This window comes from Phoenix dactylifera, unplaced genomic scaffold, assembly GCF_009389715.1.
Source record: "Phoenix dactylifera cultivar Barhee BC4 unplaced genomic scaffold, palm_55x_up_171113_PBpolish2nd_filt_p 000046F, whole genome shotgun sequence".
Taxonomy (NCBI): domain Eukaryota; kingdom Viridiplantae; phylum Streptophyta; class Magnoliopsida; order Arecales; family Arecaceae; genus Phoenix; species Phoenix dactylifera.
The window spans coordinates 1,324,250-1,340,549 of NW_024067669.1; the positions used below are offsets into that span (position 1 = coordinate 1,324,250).

The 16,300-nt window shown below is 37.0% G+C and overlaps 2 protein-coding genes across 3 annotated transcripts; both read left to right on the forward strand.

Annotated features, from left to right (window-relative positions):
- Positions 1 to 3,744: 3,744 nt before the first annotated feature.
- LOC103723846 lies at positions 3,745 to 7,185 on the forward strand. The gene is made up of 3 exons (XM_026800258.2): positions 3,745 to 4,560; positions 4,952 to 5,053; positions 5,146 to 7,185. Exon 1 carries the CDS (start codon positions 3,854 to 3,856, stop codon positions 4,523 to 4,525), a length of 672 nt encoding a protein of 223 aa, XP_026656059.2. The 5' UTR covers positions 3,745 to 3,853; the 3' UTR covers positions 4,526 to 4,560; positions 4,952 to 5,053; positions 5,146 to 7,185.
- A 5,274-nt stretch (positions 7,186 to 12,459) lies between these two features.
- LOC103723854 (protein CHLORORESPIRATORY REDUCTION 6, chloroplastic) lies at positions 12,460 to 14,701 on the forward strand. Of its 2 annotated transcripts, none has more exons than XM_008814926.3 (4): positions 12,460 to 12,729; positions 13,434 to 13,565; positions 13,634 to 13,854; positions 14,030 to 14,701. In XM_008814926.3, exons 1-4 carry the CDS (start codon positions 12,522 to 12,524, stop codon positions 14,234 to 14,236), a joined length of 768 nt encoding a protein of 255 aa, XP_008813148.2. In that variant the 5' UTR covers positions 12,460 to 12,521; the 3' UTR covers positions 14,237 to 14,701. The 2 variants fall into 2 exon arrangements, with proteins under 2 accessions (XP_008813148.2, XP_026656063.1); XM_026800262.2 differs by having other exon boundaries at positions 12,576 to 12,729; positions 13,445 to 13,565.
- The last annotated feature ends 1,599 nt before the right edge of the window (positions 14,702 to 16,300 follow it).

Consider the following 16,300-nt stretch of genomic DNA (forward strand, 5'->3'; position numbering starts at 1 on the left):
CAATTAAAAATTATCAATTTCAATTCTTTTAAATTGGATTTAGAGAATTTATTACCTTGCATGCAGATAAAGAAACATGTGGATATCTTTTATATATATAAAAAAACAAATAAAATGAGCTAAAAATTAGGTTATTGTTTCAAAAAAAAACAGATTATAACCGATAAAATGGATAAATTAAACCAAACAAGTATGAGTATATTCCACTTATAAACTATCCTCTTTCACTGGCATGGAGTTTAGGCTTGTAGCCCACCTCTTCCAACCTTCCATCTCATTTACCTCAAGTGCCAACTATGTGAGCTCACTGAGCTGTTGGCCTGCCCTTGGGGAAAGATTCTTACATACAATCTCTTCTTGGTCACATCTCTCACAGAATTAATGTGATTGGCCATCCTCTTCACACCAACCCCACAACTGACATAAAACCAACCAACTTAACTAATCTGCTGATAGATTAGATTTGGTATTTTCTTACCAAGTCTTAACCACTTTATAATGAGAGCATGGTCATGAGTAGAACCCAAGGAATCCCTATTCCAATGGTGAGGCAGGCCTCACTGCCAATGAGACATTGTAATTAAACATGGTGGTGGATTAGATATTTTGATTAGATAAATGTATAATAGGAAAATTAAATTACTTTTGTAAACCATGGTTTTGCACATAGCTCAATAATATCAATTGACACCTAGTAGTTAGTTGTGCTTCATTAATTATTAGGCTCCTTAAGTGCTTGAGAGGGCCTCACTAAAAATAAAGGCAGGCTAAAGAGGCTCAACTAAGAGTGTCAATGCATAGCTGTTTAATCTGTTTAATTTATTTCAACTCATTATAGATCTATCGTGTATCCGACCGAATCCAATTGCCATGTCTAAGATCAACTTTGTATGGATGTTGGATTTAGTTTTGAAAACTGTATGTGCTGAATTTTTCAAATGGTTTGGTTCTAGATGAAAACGATAGGTCAACGGAAGAGACTTATCTTTTGGTAACTGTGACTGCAAGTGCAAGTAGCTTATGCGAAAGATTTGCAGGTAGACTTTTCACTTTGAATTATTAAAAAAACCTTGCATTGCTAAGTAATCGATTTGTAGTTATTTAAATTATTCCGGGATAATTAAGCAATGCCTTCAACATTTGTTTGTAGAACTGCTGAACTACATTAATTCATGGAGTATTTTTTTTTTTTATCATCAGTCATTGGACGTAGAAGCTTTCCTTGCTACTGTTGTCACTTGATGCTTATTTTTGTATTAATTACACAAGCGTTCACCACAAGCTGTTGGAGAAGACAAAGTTGCTATCATCTACAAAGTAAAAATAATGTCAAGGACATGATTTCTTCTACGCTATATCTCTGGGTTTCTTTAACAAATCCCAATTCTAATATCAAAATCTTCAAAAAATATCTGGCTCGTAACTTATCCCCTTCAAGGTCATGTAGAAAGTCGTCTCCTAACTCTTCAAGATGATCAATCTTCATATTATGTTAAAGACTCATCCTGGTTGGGTTTTGTCTTAGGGTTTAACTATACCGAGGTAAGTGCATGGGATGATTTGCACATTAAGCAAATAGGTAAAGAAGTAGGATAATATACCTTATACTTACATCTATTAGTTTTTCTATAGGATTAGAGAAATTTATATTGATTGCACCAGTGTTTCAGTAAAAGATTGGGATGAGTATTTTATTAAAAGTTGATATGTATAAAGTTTTCATTATTTTTATGAGTTGATCGGTTGAGCTTCCACCCCTCTCCTCAACAAACAACAATGAAAAGAAAGAAAGAGACAACTTCGAGAGCAAATAGCGATGGTGCAAAAAAGTAGGTTAGACCTCCAATCACACTTGAACCCAACTTGATGCAAGTAGATCTACTCTACCAAATTCCATAATTTACTCATCTTTTTTGTTTAGCAAGACACGGGAATGAGAATGATAACTAAATAATTAACCACGTAAACTCGTAGTCACCGTTCGAAAGATCCCTCGCTAGTAATACAATTCAAAAAGACTCATATCGAAACACATTCGAAGTCACTCGAACTTCAATTCAGTTTCTATTTTCGAGTAGGGGATGATGAAATTAAAATTCTCGTACATTTGAAAGTCTCTTGTTAGGTGGAAGAAAAGGTTTAGACCCCTCCATACATTGAGTCCAACAATATAAATCCCAATTTCATCTGAAATCTTAGGCTAGAAATAATTAGAGCAACCTGGCCACCAAATGTGTCTCATGCTTCAGATTTGATAGCCATTTATGGCATGCAAAGTATTTTTGTAAGTAACCCTAATCAAATCTAGTGACAGCTGGTGCATTTTCAACTGTGTCATACTTGCCATGGCATTTTGTCTCCTCTTGCAGATTAGAAGCAAGGTAGAAAGCTCCATGAGGAAGCTCCAAAACGCACAGTTGAGACTTGAGATCACAGTTGCTTCCCTTCCACGTAACGTGGATGTTGTTACATCAAGACACCAACAAGAATCCAAGATCCCCTTATACTTCCCATATAACCCCTTACCTCTTCTAGATAAACCTAAACCTAAAAGGATTAAGTCACACAAGCCCAAAATTTCAACACAATGATATCACCATTCACCAAATAATAATTATGAACCTGCCATTATTTATCACTGTAATTTTTCACTCAGCACAGAGGTGCTATTTTTTAAAGAAAAATCATGTTGATTATGTCAATAGCAAAATTATCAAATTGGTACCTTGATAATAAAATAAATGTCGAATTACTTATTTTTTGTATTTTCATTACCTACCTCTATTTTACTATATAATGTCAAGTCCTCTACTTGGTTGTTGGGAGACGTATTCAACTGTTCATATTTCTCAATCCAATATTTTTCCATTCTAGGTCCTAAATGTATTTCTCAACCTAGATTGATTAAATTGCATGTATATTAACTAAGAGCAATTTTTTATTAATTATGAGGTAGAAGTTTCTAATTCTTGCTCTAGCATTTATTATTTAAAAAATTAAAATTATATGTTCATTGCATGCGATGAATATATGTGTATATAAACAAAAGTACTATTTGGGCATCGACATAGCATAAAAAACAAAATATATATTTTTTGAGCACTGGATGCATAAATTAGATATATTGTCTTTAAATTATATGGAGTTAAGAAATCATGTTATTTAGAAATTCTAGCTATACATAGCTTATGTATTTAATGATTAAAAATGAACCATCTAAATAATATGAGGAATATATATTTTTTGAGCACAAGATGCATAAATTAGAGATCTCTAAATTAAAAATTTTTTTCTAATAATAAGTAGTTTAGAGATGGATCCAATGGCTTGGAGCATTAAGATCATGTCTAAGGCTGTCTCTTTCTTTAATTTCGGTTGCTATTATTGGAGTCCACGCGTAATACAACCGTGGACTTCAAAAACCGCTCCAACCGGAGGTAGACCTAGAAGGTAAGGCACGTCTTAAATACCGCGAAGACCAGTTGAGGACATTCTCGTAATTAAAGAAAAATTCAAGGGCCATTACACTGCCCGAGCACTACGTTCCGTTGCCCGAGCCAACCCAAAACCCCTAACCCTAGTTAACTAACCCAGGCCCCAACGGTCAGTCTAGTTACCCTAATCTTACACGACCCCTCCTGCCACTCGCCCCCACCTTGCCCTTATTTACACCCTTGCCCTCCCTTCTCCGAGTGAAAATCCCCTATAAATACCACGCCGGAGGCGAGCTAGGTTTTGCAAAATTAGCATCCCAACACCCCCCCCACATTTCTACTCTCACTCTCTCTCCTCTCCCAATTCCCTTTTTTAGGGGAAAAAAAATTAAATTTCTCTCTCTCTCTACGAGAGTCCAATGGCGACCTCTTCAAGAAGATCGAGTGGAGGCTGTGGAGCGGTCCTCCCCATCTCGAGCGCCTTCCAGCGGTCGATCTCGCCGTCGGGGCGCTTCACCTCCTCCGGCGCCGGCGCCGGCGCCGGCGCCGGCGCATACTCCTCCGCCTTCGCCTCCTCCTCCTCCAGCTTCTCCTCCCGCTCCTCCACCTTCTTCCACCACCACCGCCCCTCCTCCCCCACCCGCGTCAACCTCGTCGGCGCCTCCCCGGCTCCCGTCCCCTCCGTCCGCTTCTCCCTCGACCAGCACCGCCCCACCTCCCCCGGCCGCTCCCTCGCCGTCGCAGACCACCACCTCTCCCCGCGCCCCATCTCCAGCCCCGCTCCCCAGCGTCGGACGTGCATGTGCTCCCCCACCAACCACCCGGGCTCCTTCCGGTGCAGCCTCCACAAGGGCATCCAGCTCCACCCCTCCCACCAGAACCACGCCGCCTTCTCGCCGTCGAACCGGCTCAACGCGCGGCGGTCGGCGATGACCAACTCGCTGGTCCGGATCGGGACCGTGGAGGGGGAGTGGGTCAAGCGGGCCCTCACCGCTCTCATCCGCCCCTCCTCTCACCAGCAGCGGCGACGGGCGGCGTTCCACCCGCGGCAGAGCCGCCTCTCCGTCATGTCCAAGGCCGATGATCTATGATCTAATCCCCCTCTTAGATCCGGCTTTCAAAGAAGGTTTGTTAATTGGAAAAAAGAAAAAAAAAGAATCTTATTTAATAATATTCTCCTCCTCTCTCGATCTCGGCTTCGCCGGCGGCATCGGATTCCGATCGGAAGTTTCCAGATCTCGGGAAACTCGTTCAGAGGGATTTTCTTTTAATTTTTTCATTTTTTCTTCTTCTTTTGTATAAAGAGGATGGAGACAGATGTGTATATAGATTTTTTGACAGACGTTGTTGGCTATTGAAGGAGTATTTCTCTGAGACATGACACCCATCAGAACTGATCTGGATTGAAACAATTAACTCTAAAACAACTAATTAATTGTATTAATTTGAACTAAGCTTATGGTATTAATTTCGGAATCAATGGTGAGTGATGTGTTATTATTCGTCGTCCTTTGCAGCTGCAAGAACACGTTCTCCCCGTTCCGTTGTAATTTTCCGTCGCCGTGTGGGGTGCGGTCACCGCCGTTGGGATGGACTCCGTCGTCCTAGTGGTCCGTATGGTACGTTTGATTTTTATTTTTATTTATTTATTTATTTAATGATTTGGTTGATTTGATTTAAATTTATTTGGTAATTGTTTGTTTGGTAACAGGAATTGTTGGGAGGAGTCGCCGGCCTCGGGGTGACCGGAGCTTTGCTTGGAAGGCAAGAGATGGAGAGCCGGTCAGATAAGACTTTTTCTAAGACCAGACACGTTTAACTGGCCATAAAAATATTAAATTAAAAATTATAGTATTTAATTATTTAAATAATTATGACGAGCTACGGAGAAGAAGAAATTTCAAAGAAGTATATTCTGGAGAACATAATAAGGCCGGGCCCACGATGATGGATGGGCTGGGCTCCAGCTTGACCATAACGCGGACAGCTGTACACCGTCCACCCCGGCCGAAACAGTTTTTACTGAAACATTAGAAAAGTTGGAATCCAACACCAACTAATTAATTAAAGTGATATAATGAAAAATTAGAATGCCCACCAATTAATTGAACTGATATAAAATAAATACTCCAAAAACCTATATATCCTACATTAGATGTATTACAATGAAGTATTGAGCTTAATCAAAAGTTAATAAATTTTTTTCATCAGTCTATTAAGCTATGTGATTAAAAAAAAAAAATTGAAGGATGGATGGGGAACCATTCGGAACGAGATGAATCTGATTATAATTTTTTTGAAAAAAAAAAATTATGGAAGGAATTTAGGAATATTATTAATGGATGAAATTCTTTAAGAGAAAATTTAGGAATTAAGGAAAAGGGAAAGTTACATCAAGACGGATAAGATAACAAAAAATTAAAGGAGTGAATGCGAACGCGTTGGAATATTTTGGGCACCTGGTGGCTGTTGGTGGGACGTCCACGTCACGTGTCACGTCCCGTGCATCAAAAAAGATTCGAAAGATTCGAGCATAATTGAAAGCCAAGAGGAGTGGAGGAAGTGGTTTGATGCCCTTGGAGATTGGCCATCCTTAGCACCCTGACATTTTTCGATCATCCGAGCCCGGAAGGCAGCGAAGGGTCAAGCGGTCTAGACCTTGACCCGAGCTTGACTTCTCTGGTCTTGACCAAACACGGCAATCTGTATTGCCTCGCTTTATTGGATTCGGCGGTAAATGAGAATTCTGGATCTGGGTTTCACTTCCCGCCTCCCCTCCCTTCCGGAGTCAAACCTTCTCTTGGACTTCCTCTATTTTCGAGTCTCGATCCTTTTCTGACCAAGTCTAAAAAAGTTAAATCATCATTAATAGGACTTGAGGAATCCACTCTTTGCAGTTCGTTATTCTGATAGGTGTTTTTTTTTTTTTTTGATAGGTTGCAAAAAAAATCCGGCAATTCCTAAATTGTCTTATCTTTTTTTATTTTATTTTTTGAGAAATATGGTGACAAAATCACCATGAATTCATTGAGAACTTGAAATGATGCACAAGAGCATGAGATTCGTCGTAGAAGATAAGAAAACAGAGGGAGGTGATGGCCGGGAAAGGGGAGGAGGGAGGGTTGGACATACGACACACTGATTATTCACGCCAACAAAAGTTTGAATAATAATATTTAAAAAGTAGAGGGAGTGGTTAGTTGGAGGTCATGTATCTATCAAATTGAACCTAATTTATTTATTAAATCAAAATTTAATATTTTAATTAAACATGTTATTTAATTGTACAAAAAAAAAAAAATCTAATCTCAGCATATAACCAGTTTAATAAATAAGCCGAATCAAGTTAAATAAGTAAAATAGATTAAAAAAGTCTTAAATGAATTAGATCATGACCCATCATAACTATTAAATAGGTCGAAATGGATTATATAAGTCAAGATTTTAAATTTGAATTCAACATCTTAATAAATGCGTTAGGTCAGGTCTACCTGTTTATAAACCAGATTCATTTATAATTTGAAATCACTTAAAATTGACCGATTGGGGGTTCGGGCGGTTCATAAATTACTATTTCTATTTTCTAAATCTAGTCTTTAGTTGTAGGGTAGAGTGAATTCCAAGATAAGTAGGATAAAGTGAAATCTTATTTTTTTCTTTTTGGATAAACTATTTATCATGATTATAATGCACCGCATCAGGGCCGACATGACAATTTTAATAGAGTGGATAAATATAAATTGTATTTCTCTTTATGATTACATTTTTTTTTTCAAACACGTGGGATTTATGAGTAGGCTGGTACAACTAACAAAATTATAGAATAATATGCTAGGATAGATTAATATTCATAAATATTCAGAAGTAGTTTTGGAGTGAGCTAGGTACTAAAAAGTATAAAAATTCTTTTTTTCGATTGTTTTGGAACCTTTCCTTTCAAATGGAAAAAGAAAACATCCGCAAATTAGAAAGGCCACCACTCTTGCCTCTTTCGTCTTGCACAGTAATTTTAACACTAGAAAAGTACCCATGCAGACAAGATATTTTTCTCTAGATGTTAAGGGAGGGATGTCTTGCTTGCCTAACTTGTAAGACTAATACTGAATAAGGTTCTCAACAAATTTATCTACCAAAACATAGTATTCATAGAATTAGTGAAACCTTGAAATCATTGGCATCCTCGTCCCACACCATTAATTTAAATGTTGTGGGGCCAAGGGCCGAGTTGGATATATGTTCTCTACCCATAATTTTCCCCACATTAAGAAAACCGGTATCTATCCAATGCGATGGCATGGGCCACCAAGTGCTCGAGCCTTTCACTTTGTTATAATTGCAAATTATTATACGAGCAGCAAGACACCTGTGAAGTAAAAGAAAGCTTTTTAATAGTGTTTGCTAGGAGAGAGACATGAACACATCCCACTTAAGACACCATACTGCACAAGTGGGCGATGGAAGGCCTGCAAAGCTTACCACTTAGGCCCTGTTTGGGGGAGCTGTTGACAGTAGAGCTGTTAGAAGTAGAGCTGTTGGAAGTAGAGCTGTCTGAAGTAGAGCTGTTATAAAATACTGTTTACTGTTTAGTAACTACATTCGTAAAGTGCTGTGGTACTTTGTTTTGTGTTTGGTAAACAAACTGAGAAAGTACTTTTGTATGACAAAATTATCATAAAGGACATTGCATAGTATTATACAACAGAACATAATAAAACATAACATAAATTAATACATAAATATACGATATAGTATAATATTATTGTAATATAAAATAATATTATGTTGATATAGCATAATAGTAATATAATTATTGGAGTAAATTAATATTTGGTAATATAACATAATATTAAATTATTTAACATAACATATTAATGTATTATGATATAATGTAATATATATTATATTTATAGTATAATACAATAATAAAAGTATAAAATATTATACTTATTAGTATAAATTAATTTCTCATAATATAACATAATATTAAATTATTTAAAATAACATATTAATGTATTATAATGTAATGTAATATATTACAATATTTATAGTATAATACAATAATAAAGGTATAAAATATTATAATTATTATTATAAATTAATTTTTCATAATATAACATAATATTAAATTATTTAAAATAACATATTAATGTATTATAATGTAATGTAATATAATATAATATTTATAGTATAATACAATAATAAAGATATAAAATATTATAATTATTAGTATAAATTAATTTTCCATAATATAACATAATATTAAATTATTTAACATAACATATTAATGTATTATGATATAATATAATATGATATTATATTTATAGTATAATAAAAAATAAAGGTATAAAATATTATAATTATTAGTATAAATTAATTTTTCATGATATAACATAATATTAAATTATTTAACATAACATATTAATATATTATGATATAATATAATATGATATTATATTTATAGTATAACACAAAAATAAAGGTATAAAATATTATAATTATTAGTATAAAATAATTTTCTATAATTTTTCATAAAATAATTTTCCGCGGTCCAGGGGATCTTCTTCGTGGTCCATGCTCGAGGTGGACCTTAGCGTGGGCCGCGAGGTTGATGATAAAAAAAAAAAACAATAGATTGATTTTGGAAGGTATGGAAAAGGATTAAAATTTTTTTCTTCTAAAATGTGGTTCAAGAGATACATACAAAAATTGAAAAGAAAAATATCTTTTCTTATGGAAGGGAGTCTGACGGCTAGGGTTCTTGGCTCCAGCAGATTTTTAGGTTTATAAAGGGACAAACTATGTAATTATGTTATTTTAATATGGGCATTTTTGTCAAAAATACAGCTTTCCGAAAAAGCTGAAACAGCTTCCTCCCAAAAGCTCCAAATTGGAGCTTCCTTCCAAAAGCTGTTTTCAGCTTCCCGCAAAAGCTGAAACAGCTTTTTGAAAAATTTACCAAACACAGTTTTTCATCTAAAAGTACTTTTGGAGGGCCAGAAAGTGCTTTCTGGCCCTCCAAAAGCTCCCCCAAACAGGGCCTTAGCCCATTTTGCCAGTTGTTTCATACCTGTTGAAGGCTTTTGTCACAAGTTGTTCCTTTTTTTTTTTTTACACAGCTGGATTTTGAAAGCACTCCGTACGGAAAAAGAACTAGTCACTTATTTGGCTAGCAGGAGGTCTACAACTGAAGATCTTGCAATTTTCATGATATATATTTCTATTTAATTAGACATAATCCATGAAAGGTTCAATGCCTATTGTAAAGTTTTATAAGTCGGCATCAAATGGACCCCATGGAGCAGCAACTAAGTGTCACAACCCAGAATTTCGCCCAAAAAAGCTAGTTGAAAAATATTATTTAGGTTATTTGGCTCTACATAAGTACCTAAGATATATCCAATATATAGTTGATATGAGACTAAACATACACTCATACAGATCCTCACATGCTCCTCCTATTTAAGCTCCGAAATTTTTGTCGCACTATAGTCTAAATCCATTCAAACCTAATCGCAAGCATCACAATTGATCTATAGTCAGTCCTAGTAGACTTATGCTGCAGCATCTCCTAGTCCACATAGGGCATCGGCCGGGTCCGCTTTGATACTATTCGTCACAATTCAGACCTCATCCAAAAAAGTCTGGTCGAAAGATATTATTTGAGTTTCTTGATCCTATACAAGTATCCAAAATCTATCTAGTGCATAATCGATTTGAAACCAAATACACGCTCGCATAGGTTCTTATACTAAGCACCAAATCAAATATCAGACTTTCCCCACAACCTGGCCGGGCATCAATTTTCAGCTAGCATCTTCCTTTTGAGCAACACATTAGTCTTCAATGTACCATACAAGTCTAATTCATGTATCTATCGTGCGTAAAACACATTAATTGAATTTGCTAACGGCCACATGGGCGGCTATGATTATTTAATAAAAATTGTGATCGAAAGAGTTTTAATTTTGTAGTCCCCATGAGAGAGTCTTCTACTAGATATTTTGGGCGTATTTAATACGGTAAGTTAGCTAATATCACCTGCAAAACATCTTGGTCAGGGTCAGGCTGCTGCTTTCATGTAGCAAATTTTCCCAAGAGAGGGCCCACGACAGATATGGTTAGTGGAGAAGACACCAGCAGCAGAAGGGATGTCCCAGTTCTCCCTGAGATTAGGATGAGTTATGCATTCAGACTTGTTGATCCAAGAGCTTTGGGCTTGAACTGTGTCAATTAGATAAAAAAGTTTCATATATGATTCCACTCACAAGCACAAATTAACCATCACTAACCCACTAATCAGTAATCCCTGCACCAAAAAATACCGAGTATTACATTCTTCAACCTTGGATGCAATGTTGTGTCCAATTTGGTGATAGCTGGAATCAGGTAACAGTTGCAAACAGTCAACAGTGGGGGCAGACCTCAAAGCTCAAAATTCATGGGCATTCACCCAACATTATGAAATGAGAGTAGTTGACCCATGTTTTTGTTGCTGCCGTGCTCTATGGATCTGCAAGACAAATAGTCAAGGGTCAGAGAGTTTGCTGAATTAGCTTCGGCCAGGCCTTCCGATGCCTAAGTCAGCAAGAAATTTTTCAATGCAAAGTAAAAAAGAAAAATATATATAATATCGATATCGAGAGTATTCTTCTTCTTTTTCTCTCTTCTCTTTTTTCGGATTGTTGTTGGTTCTTCTCTGATACCTACCTGACAACCTCTCTCTTACCCTGGAATACTACAATGGTGAAATGCAGACGCTAAAGTTCCCCTCTTAAAAATGTTGACAAATATGAAACTTAGAAAACATCCACTGCTTTTCCTCCATGTGCTGCTAAGATTTTAAACATTTTGGACTGGAATCATTTGTCGCTCCAGGAAGGCTCTGAAGAGATCTCAGAATCACCAAATTAAACTTCATGAGCTCACCCACTCCAAAAAATAAAAATAAAAATAGTAATCCTCATTCTACCACTATAATGTCATGGAGATAAGTTTTCTTCCCAAATGCAGAGGATGATGCCAATTCATACAAATTAGCTGCCCAGAATACTTGACACAGCACACTCACATCAACAAGGGGAGCCGGAGGAATTGTATTCATGAAGTATTTCGGTTGCATAACCAACATACTGCTCACTGAAACTAGCACCTTATCCCGTCTGATATTTGCTTATTCTTTCCTACGGTCAACTACTAGAATTAAACTACCATCACTAATCGAAGATCACATGGGTATTTTGTAAGCTAGTTCTCACTTATTTCAATCATCAAAACCAAGGACCGGAGAAGTTTGTCCTTATAATGATCACTAAAGGTAGCAAACTACGTAAGCTATCAAGCTAGCTCAAGTAGAAGAACATAGAATATGATATGCCGTCTCGGTACCAAACCCCATACCAGTGCTACCCTGTTGATGTGTCGGTACATTCAATACGGAGGCCAGTTTAGCATACCGAATATCGGTATGCCCTCCGTACGGTATACTGGTTCCATATCGGTACGTGCAGTATGTCCAGTACCTTCTAGTTTGATACGGTACGGTATGGTATAATACATAAAACTATATCAAAAAACTAAGCAAATATTACATCAATCATCTGCTATCCGCATCATCACAACTCATAAGTGCAGGATGAGGAATCTACTCCTTACCATAAGATCAACATGATCCTATGGTGCCTTCTCTTTCTACTAGTTGACACCTCTCTCATCAGCACTTAAACGTTGGAAAGGCTGTGAGTAGATAGATATAAAGAAATTAAGCCGGCGGGCCTGCAGTCATCGAGAGAACGAAAGAAGGAGAGAATTTTCAGCTCTGATTAGGTTGGGTGTAATTTCATAAGATCCGAGCTTCTGAACTCAGACCTAATTCAGAATTAGCAGATCGTTTATGACGGATAAATTTGGGCCAGGCCTGGAATAAGGCCCCAAAATTCAAAGCATGGACCAGTTAAAGGCCGCCCATTTTCATTCCCAATTCCCATCCAGGGACGAGGATAAAATGGATAGGATAGGATTGGATATGAACCATGAGGCCCCAAAATACTTTTAACTCGTAACCAAACACCCTGTTGAAAATAAGAAGCTATGATGGCCCTCGCCTCTCCCACCACATCCAATTATCCTCTCCTCCCTGCTCTGAGGAACAATCCATCCTCCAACACCCATCCATTCCTCTCTTTCAGACCCATAAACTCTCCTCCCAGCCCAAACTTTCGAGCAAGAGGCGATGTCTCGCCCTCAGTTTCCTTCAATCCTTCGGGCAATTTTGATCTCTCTCTCACTGGAGATGATGGTGAGAACTCTTTCTGCTGCTCCTGTTGCTCTCCACCGATATCATTTCTATCTATGTTCTTTTATCATGATCAAAAGTTATATCACAGTACTGTTTTATCGTATTTACTATCCATGGCTGCAGCCTGGTATTTAAATTTAGAGAAAGATATTAGCCTTTTATTTTTTTCCCCACTCTGTCGCTGCATCAGTGCTAGATATATTTGGTGTTGATGTATTACACTGCTTGAAATATTAAAAAGTCGATCAACAGAGTAGTTGATGATTTCTCACACATGCAAATGCATGTTGGACGTTTAAGTTCTTTTTCACTGAAACAAAAGGGATAGAAATCAAGCTCTGATAAGTTTAACCATCAAGTTCCACAGCTCCAACTGGTTTCTGTACTGACTTCTTGAAGCTCCAACTATTAGAGCACCAAACTTCTTCTTTTAGATACTTGTGAGGGGTGCTTTGTTAGATTTTCTTCCTTTTTCTTGCTACTGGTTGGAGTTTTTTATTTGGTCTGCGAGTCCGAAGCAATTTAGTATGAAAGTATTCTATATTTTTGCGAACACATTATTCCTCATCTATGTTAGAATTTGGCTGTTCTTTAAACTTTGCATACTAATTATGATAAAAGTCCCTTGCCATTGCCACTGAACGTTCATATATAGCCTGTAGTACAAACTCATTGAGCAAGTGGTTGAATCTTTGTGTTGATAGATGCCCCACAGGTTGCACCTCCACCGCCCCCAACCGAAGGGCGCTTCGAAATCGTCATCGATAATGATGTTATAAGGCGTCTTGATCTATCGCCGGTTCGAGCACTAGCTGGAAATAACTTTCACACAACAGGTGAGCAACATTTGTGGAGTACTAAGATACAAATGCAAAGATTTCTTAAGCTCTTGCCATGTCTGCAGGTGATTCTCCACCAGAAGCAAGAAAGCTTTTGGACCACACTGTTGGCTTTACCATCAATTATGAAAGAGAAGATCCTTATGACACCCGAGAACTATCAGAAATCCCTGATATAAGGCTCTGGTTTGTGAGACTGGATGCTTCTTATCCATGGTTCCCTGTGGTGCTGGACTGGAGAGCTGGAGAACTTGCAAGATATGCAGCAATGCTGGTTCCTCATCAGGTAATGACACTGCTTTGTGTGGAGAAATGACATGGGAGAGCTATGTTTCCTATAACACCAAAAATGATCTTGGCTCGACAAATAATGTTCTTGCTTGTGCATGGCATTCAATATCTTCCTCCTTGTTTTGGATATGCAACTAAATACGCTCCTTTTGGATCGAAATATGTTGCAGATAAGTACGAGACTTGGCATTGTGTTCAATCCTGAAGCCCTAGAATTATTTGTAATGAAAAAAGCTTTTATTGTGTACTCCTGGTTGAAGCAGCAAAATATTCCAAAGCCTAAGTTGAAGACATGCGACATGGCCAGAATGCTTGGATTTGGTTTAGGAGACCAATTATTCGACTTGATCGACCGGCATCCCCTCCGTCTGTCTTAAATTTGGTAATCTTGCAATTCTGAAATGTGGAATGTTATGTGAAACTACTGGAGTTCTGCATGAACAATCTTCATTCTTGTTGAGTACATCCCTGACTGAAGATTGGATTTCAATTCAAGTCCAAATGAATCAGCAAGAAGTAATTGAGGACAGGGAAGACTAGAAGAATACATTATTCACTACCTTCTTCAGAGTGAGATGGTCCAAAGGTGACTTGAGTTACACTTCATTCAATAAATACCTGATCATGTGTATGTCATGCACACCAGGAGTAGATATGTTATTTCTCAGAATTCTTGTGATAACAAGGGTGGTACTGTAAAGTATGTAATGATCAAGTTTGTCTTGCAACAAAGTAGTTTACTGATGCCTGCCTTTGTTAGTTTCTTTTTAATTGTGCCAATCATACACAATAACATATTGTTATAAACAGAGCTGCAGAACTCAATATTGGAATTTCACAGAGTCACAAGTTTTGTCAAATATAACATTCTGCTGAATTCTTCTATTTTCTTCCTTCTTTGTCCGTCTATAAGAAAAGCTCAAGTTATTTTCTAAACAAAAAGGGACATGACTAAATTTTATTTACCACTAACCATTATTTGACTTGCCTTTAGCCAGGAGAGCAGTTTGCCAAGTGGAGACGAAAATGAATAAGATTCTAACCTCTTAATAAATACAGAGTGCATGACATACTTTACCTTAATAATCACTGACAAGAATTGGAGTATAGCTTGATAATAGGCCTACATGAGTTGGAAACAAGTCCACAGAAGCTCTTTTTTTCTGGTACAAATCTATAATATGATGAGAGCTAGATAAGGTCGAAGGGAGTTTATGTTGTGGATGATTTATTATTATTATTATTATTATTATAAAAGAGTTTAGGGATGCGATCCAGCAAATTTTATTAAGAGAGCGGAATTTATAAGGCATACAAAATTTGCATAAATGAGTTAGTGGGGAAAGGATTGTGGGGCATCATTGGTTGGATGATTTATTAAATAAAATTGTATATAATATACATAAATAAAACCAAATGGACACGAGTTCAAGTGAGCTGAGCTTAATTATAGCTTGGCTTCTTTACTGCTTGAGTGAGCCGAACTCGAGCTAAATTTTGAGATGAACTTTAGTTAGCACGAAAATAGCTTGCTTAATTTGGCTTCCCCCTACAAAATTAGTGGAGGGGCTGAACCTTGATATACAATATTAATCTCTTTCTCGGTATGCTCAATTCCAAGAAAATTCATGAAAAAAAAAATTAAAAAACATATTTTTCCATGAAAAGAGAATAGTTTCCCAAATTTTTTTTCCAAATTTATTATTTTTTAACAAAAGAAATAAAAAGTTGGATTTTCTAAGAAAAATATTTTTCCCGTCAACTTTCTGTCAAACCAAAAGTATCCTAACAGGTTAGACTTCTTTAAGTCTAGTTGGTTGGCAAGTAAAACTGTTCTTATATATTTTGTTCATGCTAAAATTCTGGGTTCTACTCTCTACTCTCTACTATCAAGTCTCAAGCTTGGATAGATACGGCAGAGTTTTGATATTAATATACAATTGTTTCAAACTCTTAATGAAATTTTTGCTAGCTATTGGTCCGTAAACAGTTGCAATACCTTCTGGTGTATCAATATTCCTGTTGATTGTGATTAAGAAAAGCGCTGCTTGATTAAATTTCAGGATATAAAGGTTGGACTGTCAGAATTTTGTCCAACAAAAAGCAGTCCACACCCTCCAGGTTATAGCAAGAATTAGATGCCTTAACAGCTGATTGGACCAAGGGAGCATCAAACAAGAGGATTAAAGGCATCAAACATATGTCGAATGCTTTCGGAATCGACGTAGCTCCCCCTTTTGTACCTTACTTCTATGTTCCCTGGTTATTGCCAAAAAGCTCATCACTTGTGCTCTCTTAGATTTTCTCAGAGAAGATGGAGAGTCAAAGGCTCTCTAATGGAGTAGAGTCTAGGAAAAGATATATAAACCTTCTATCACTAAGGAGTTTGGGGAAGAAAAGTGTGGAGGGATCCCTGAAGAGCTTTAGCAACTGTATGCTTA

Coding starts and splice junctions, on each gene's coding strand:
- LOC103723846 (XM_026800258.2), top strand. CDS start 3,854: ATGGCGACCTCTTCAAGAAGATCGAGTGGAGGCTGTGGAGCGGTCCTC.
- LOC103723854 (XM_008814926.3), top strand. CDS start 12,522: ATGATGGCCCTCGCCTCTCCCACCACATCCAATTATCCTCTCCTCCCT. Junction 12,730..13,433: donor CTCTCTCACTGGAGATGATG/GTGAGAACTCTT, acceptor TTGTGTTGATAG/ATGCCCCACAGGTTGCACCT. Junction 13,855..14,029: donor CAATGCTGGTTCCTCATCAG/GTAATGACACTG, acceptor AATATGTTGCAG/ATAAGTACGAGACTTGGCAT.